At 51.2% G+C, this 6,320-nt stretch overlaps 1 protein-coding gene across 1 annotated transcript; it reads left to right on the forward strand.

The window, feature by feature from the left end:
- The first annotated feature begins 304 nt into the window (after positions 1-304).
- On the forward strand, positions 305-4,515 carry LOC127302135 (3-hydroxy-3-methylglutaryl-coenzyme A reductase 3). The gene is made up of 4 exons (XM_051332497.2): positions 305-1,301; positions 1,579-1,760; positions 2,681-3,027; positions 3,787-4,515. Exons 1-4 carry the CDS (start codon positions 400-402, stop codon positions 4,024-4,026), a joined length of 1,671 nt encoding a protein of 556 aa, XP_051188457.1. The 5' UTR covers positions 305-399; the 3' UTR covers positions 4,027-4,515.
- Positions 4,516-6,320: the final 1,805 nt, after the last annotated feature.

Consider the following 6,320-nt stretch of genomic DNA (forward strand, 5'->3'; position numbering starts at 1 on the left):
TACATCCGGAAACCAAATTAAAATTTTGATTAAAAGAAATATTGTAATGTTCGAATTGCCTTGTTTGTTACATAGGACACGGCAGGCAGGAAGAAGCAGTAGCTAGAAGAAGCAAGAAAGAAACGGAACCCTCGGAGACCCAACGGCCCACGCTTGCAGAGAGCCAGAAGAAGGAAACAAAAGACACCCGAAGCCAGGTGGGACAGCGGGCCCACCTGCGGCGGGTAGTACCGTAGTAGGGCCAGCGTGTCATTGGGACGGCACCAGTACGGGGCAGAGGCTATTAAAACCGCGTCGGACCGGCTCGATCCATCTCTCAAATCCCCAACGCAAACCCCCGGCTCGGCACGACTGCTCCCCGGACCCGACCGCCGACGAGCCCAGCGCCGCCCCAACCATATGGCTGTGGAGGTTCGCCGCAGGGTTCCCCACGCCGCCCCGCGCGGCCGGGGCACGGGGGAGAAGGGCCGGGTGCAGGCCGGGGACGCGCTGCCGCTGCCGATCCGCCACACCAACCTCATCTTCTCGGCGCTCTTCGCCGCCTCGCTCGCCTACCTGATGCGGCGGTGGCGGGAGAAGATCCGCACCTCCACGCCGCTCCACGTCGTGGGGCTCACCGAGATCTTCGCCATCTGCGGCCTCGTCGCCTCCCTCATCTACCTCCTCAGCTTCTTCGGCATCGCCTTCGTGCAGTCCGTCGTCTCCAACAGCGACGACGAGGACGAGGACTTCCTCATCGCCTCCGCCCAGGCCCCGCCCCCGAAGCCCCAGCAGTGCGCCCTCCTCCAGAGCGCCGGCGCCGCGCCCGAGAAAATGCCGGAGGAGGACGAGGAGATCGTCGCGGGGGTCGTCGCGGGCAAGATCCCCTCCTACGTGCTCGAGACCAGGCTCGGCGACTGCCGCAGGGCCGCCGGGATCCGCCGCGAGGCGCTGCGCCGGATCACCGGCAGGGAGATCCACGGCCTCCCGCTCGACGGCTTCGACTACGCCTCCATCCTCGGCCAGTGCTGCGAGATGCCCGTCGGCTACGTGCAGCTGCCCGTCGGCGTCGCGGGCCCGCTCGTCCTCGACGGCCGCCGCCTCTACGTCCCCATGGCCACCACCGAGGGCTGCCTCATCGCCAGCACAAACCGCGGATGCAAGGCCATCGCCGAGTCCGGCGGCGCCTCCAGCGTCGTCTACCGCGACGGGATGACCCGCGCCCCCGTCGCACGCTTCCCCTCTGCCCGCCGCGCCGCCGAGCTCAAGGGATTCCTGGAGGACCCGGCCAACTTCGACACCCTCAACGTCGTCTTCAACAGGTAACAACAACACACTGAAACTTCCCCATTGTCTCTCCCTTTCAGCCCCATGCTCCACTGCCTGGCATTACGCCACTGCCTGGCTTGTGTTCGACTATACGTCTCTGTGCCAGCAGTCCGCATCAATCAAAGTAGCAATGTTTTTTAACCCAAGTTTGCTTGTATGCTTGCCTAGTCGGATGATTTGGTGGCCGCATCAATGTTTTTTCACCTAAAAATAGATCGTACGTACTGTTCTTTAGTTTGTGACCATGCTCTTTTGGAAACGTTTGTGCAGATCAAGCAGATTTGCAAGGCTGCAAGGAGTCAAGTGCGCCATGGCTGGGAGGAACCTGTACATGAGGTTTACCTGCAGCACTGGGGATGCCATGGGGATGAACATGGTATCCAAGGGCGTCCAAAACGTCCTGGACTACCTGCAGGATGACTTCCCTGACATGGATGTCGTCAGCATCTCAGGTATTCTTACCACCTCACAAATTCATAGGCTGAAGTTTTATTATTCTGCCTTTACAGGTTGACTTGTAGTTCAGCTGCCAGCTTGATGCGCTCCTTTTTAGTTGTGAATTAAATTGTAGTCCCATTGAATTTGATAGATGATGGCTAGTTATGACTTATGAGAGCCTTCTTCTAACTTCGATAGTTGATGGCTAGTGAGAATGATGGATGAAATGACATACGTTACAGAATAATAGCATAACTATAATTCTCCTAGTTCAGTAACGTAATTCTTTATGTCTAGATAGTTAATGAAATAGATGTTTACGTTGTAAGTTTAAATTCCTTTCTACGTCATGCATTAGAAAAGTGACAGATGAACCTAGGTGTTATTTTTATTGGATATTTCTTTGTTGTCATCACTCGATCCACGCTGATGTTGACTCCAGCTGTTCCCTTTCGTAGTAGTTGTGGTTACTTTTTGTCTAATTCCTCCACTTTGCTGCCACCGATTGATGCATAGTGCTTTCAAGAGAGAACGAGAACGCACAAGAAAGAAAATTCGGACATAGAAAATGCACATAAAAGAAATTTTGGACAAGGCCACCTCATCCCTCTTTCCTATTATATACAATCACGCTTTGACATGGCATACCGACACGAGTAAAAGGAGTCTCCTGATTTTGTGCTGTACATGCAAGGAGCGACGTACCAATCTTTGAAGTGTCAATTGATTTATGTAATCCTCCGGTACTTGAACTAGTTTAGGACGTTAGTGATGTGTTGGCAGTTAAAAGCAGATATGCCTAATCATCAATACAATTATATTTTTTTATATACAAGTATGTATCAGAGAAAATGAATGATAGCCTTTTAAAGTTGCCTTTTTCTAATATCTATGGTGCTATACAATCGCTTAACTAAACTTCCTAAAAAAACAGGCAACTTTTGTTCCGACAAGAAATCGGCTGCTGTAAACTGGATTGAAGGGCGTGGAAAGTCCGTGGTTTGCGAGGCAGTAATCAGAGAAGAAGTTGTCCGAAAAGTTCTCAAGACCAACGTTCAGTCCCTCGTGGAGTTGAATGTGATCAAGAACCTTGCTGGCTCAGCAGTTGCTGGAGCTCTTGGGGGTTTCAATGCTCATGCAAGCAACATTGTAACGGCTATCTTCATTGCCACTGGTCAGGATCCTGCACAGAACGTGGAGAGCTCACAGTGTATCACCATGTTGGAAGCTGTAAATGATGGCAGAGACCTTCACATCTCCGTTACTATGCCATCTATCGAGGTATGAAACAACATTATCCTTTGTGATGAATCTTGCTCTTTATATTCTTAGTGCAGCAATCTAAAGTTTATGTTGATAGCTGAATGCCATTTATCACTTGTTTTGGTTATCCTCGTCTCAATGATTTTGTTACTATAAACCATGACCGCACTGTAAATTATTCAAACAATTTGATGGCATCCTCCCCCTAGAATAGGAAATCGTAACAATTACCGGACAAATGAGTATTGTTACCATTTCGTTGATCCGGTCATAGGCATTCACATTTCAATACAAATCGCTGAATATTTGTTTGCGAGTTAAATTATCCTCAGTTTGATTCTATAAGGAAACCGGAAAGTTTAGTATAGTGCTGTCAGATATTGGCCTGATTTTGTACTCATTAAGCATTAAGAACTGGTAGAGGTTGGACCAGCAAAACCGCCAAGTTCAGCGATGCTTACATGTCCCGTAGAATAAACTCTTGTATGTGCCAATGCCATTATTTGTTATAGCTACATCACCTGGTTTTCCTAAACGATTCCGTTTCGGTTGTTGCTCTTGTTTTTGCAATCATCCAGCTATAGTTAAATCAGCTGTTATCTGTCTTATTAGTGGCTTAATCTTGTTAGGTTGTGTCTGTTATTGTCGAAGAAGGCGTCCATCGCCTGTACCTGTAGTGACCACTTGGACATAATTGGATCAATATCATATACTACCTCACATGCACCAACTACTTATATACAAACTGACGGGCGTGTTGTGATGATCGAAACGCAGGTGGGCACAGTTGGTGGAGGCACGCAGCTGGCCTCACAGTCGGCTTGCTTGGACCTACTTGGCGTCAAGGGCGCGAACAGGGAATCCCCCGGATCGAATGCTAGGCTGCTAGCCACCGTGGTGGCTGGTGCGGTCCTAGCTGGGGAGCTGTCCCTCATCTCTGCACAAGCTGCCGGCCATCTGGTCCAGAGCCACATGAAATACAACAGATCCAGCAGGGATATGTCCAAAGTCGCCTGAGCGCTGTCACCTGGACCCTTGCCAGAGCAAATTAGACGGAACCCAAACCAAAATGTTCACCACCGCGATATAATCATTTCCCTTCAGCTTCGTGGCAGTGGACAGGGAAGGGTTCCACAGGTTGTGGCATGCTCAGGACTCAGGAGGTGAAAAGGGTAAACCCTACCTGGTGAAATGATTGTCTGTAGAGTGGCCAAGGTTTTACCAGGAGAAATTGAGCCCTGCTGTATACCACCTTGTGCATTCTGGAGTGTGGCCTATTTATTTTCTTGTGCATGTTGTTGTTCCCCTTTGCGCTCAGCCTCTTGTTGGGAATCTGACCCTTTGTTTTTTGTCCAAAGCTTACAGTTACATTTTACACCCCGTCTCTGTTTTACACAATTTCACCGGCAGCTGTTCTGTCTTCCTGCTGCTTCAGGATGCTTGTGTTAACATTGTAAACTAACTCGGTTTCATCTGTCAATATTATGTTCATCGTACATTGGTGAATTGGTCTGATTATTCCTTCATGCCTGTTTTTATACTCTTGGTCCCGATCCTGGATCTTGCTTATTTGTGATTACTATATTGTCTTCCCGATCAAGATCCTTGTCGCTGCTTGAACACCCCTTGGCTCTCCAGTGCATCAGATCCGAGGATGACGAGAAATAGTAAAGAAATTTGGCACTCATGACCATGTTCACAGAATACTTATTAAGTTACAGGCATCACACTCACGGCTAGAAGGTGTGCATCACCGGAGCACGAGCAGCTGGCTACACAACAGGACCGGATGAGTAGTTTCAGTGCATCAGATCCGAGGCTCTCAGAGTTATCATCGCCGGGAAGCCATGCCTTCGCAAGAGCTCAAGCAAATAATCCTAACGCACGGAGCCAAAAGGCTTCTCGATGTCAAGCTAACGTGAAGGGCACGCGGTAGTTTTGGTTTTGTAGAGCCTTCTAGCATACTTTCTCTCGGTCAAGAAAAAATGTGGAATGCTTCGCTTCTTTGTAGAAGCGCTTTGGGAGTGCGAGACGAGCTCCTTCATGCGGGGTTGCAAGCCATCATTTTCTGGAATAATCTTAGCTAGGGTCGGAAATTGAATCCGCTCGTTCCTTCTTTGGCAACAAAACTATTAGAGCAGGTTGATAACCGCCATGAGGGAAAAGAGCATCTCCAGCCGTTGGGGCTCCCCAGGCGAAATTCGGCGCTATTTAGCGCCGGATGGATGTAAATTTTGGTCTGAGGTGACCCATTTTCCTAGCGGCGAGTTCAGGATGGATGAATTTTTTTGACAAATAATGGTGAATTCAGACAAAACAAGACGAAATTCATTCAAACATAGGTGAAATTTAAAAATATTTAACATATATAGGCGAGTTCGTACATATATAGCGAATTCGTTATGCATTTGAATTCAATTAGATGGAAACATAAACTAAAATTTAAAACCGGCGTTCTAGATGGGGAAACGGCGCCGGTGCCGACGGCGGCATCCCCAGGACGGGGGAGTTGCCAGCCTCGATGTGCTCAAGCACACTGGCGAGCGTGCGGCCCGACGTGCCCCACCAGCGGAGGCGGCCGCCGGCGTTGTTACGCGCTGGAGGAGGGAGAGGACCGTCGTATGCTGCGAGCTCCCGTTCATGCCGGAGACGGAAGAACTCGTTCCTGGCGTCGTAGTTGTCGGGGTGGTACGGCTCCTCCACGCGCTGCTCCTCGTTGAGGGTGACCCGCACAGCGTCGAAAGCGGCATCGAGCTTGTCGCCTCCCACCGAAAGCGGCGGGATCGGGATGCCCCCCCCCCCCCCCCCCCCGCGCTCAGGCGCCATCCTCCGGGCACGCGGAAGTCCGGCGGCGTTGGGTAGCCCGCCATGTGCAGAAGTCCCGCCTCCCACTGGTTTAGGGAACGCCGGCCGAAGTCGTTGTTTGCCGCGCCTTCACCGTGGCCCACCATTGCTCGCTGGAGGCGGATTGGGGAGGGAATACAGGGCTGGGGAGAGGAGGGAGACGACGGTGCTGAATGCGGCCAGACGCGGAAGGTTCCGCGATAAATAGAGGGAGACGCGCGTGAATCCGAGGCGGCGACATTAACTCGCCGCGTGGAAGCTTCGCGTCCGGCGAAGGCTGACCGGCGGCAGGCTTATGAAGTGTGAGGTAGACGATTGGCTTTTGTCGCCGGCAAGTCAGGGCTACCATCCGCGCGGGAAGTTTTCTCGATGTTTCCCGCGCTTTAGTTTGTCCGGAGTCCCCGAACGCTCCCCGGGGGGCGGGGATGACCTGGGCTCGCCGGATGGATAAAAGCCCAAATCCGAGC

The sequence above is a fragment of the Lolium perenne genome, chromosome 5 (assembly GCF_019359855.2).
Source record: "Lolium perenne isolate Kyuss_39 chromosome 5, Kyuss_2.0, whole genome shotgun sequence".
Classification (NCBI taxonomy): Eukaryota; Viridiplantae; Streptophyta; class Magnoliopsida; order Poales; family Poaceae; genus Lolium; species Lolium perenne.

Excerpts from the sequence above, each read along its gene's own strand:
- LOC127302135 (XM_051332497.2), top strand. The coding sequence starts at position 400 with ATGGCTGTGGAGGTTCGCCGCAGGGTTCCCCACGCCGCCCCGCGCGGC. Across the intron at positions 1,761-2,680 it reads GGATGTCGTCAGCATCTCAG|GCAACTTTTGTTCCGACAAG; the intron begins GTATTCTTACCA and ends CTAAAAAAACAG. Across the intron at positions 3,028-3,786 it reads TTACTATGCCATCTATCGAG|GTGGGCACAGTTGGTGGAGG; the intron begins GTATGAAACAAC and ends ATCGAAACGCAG.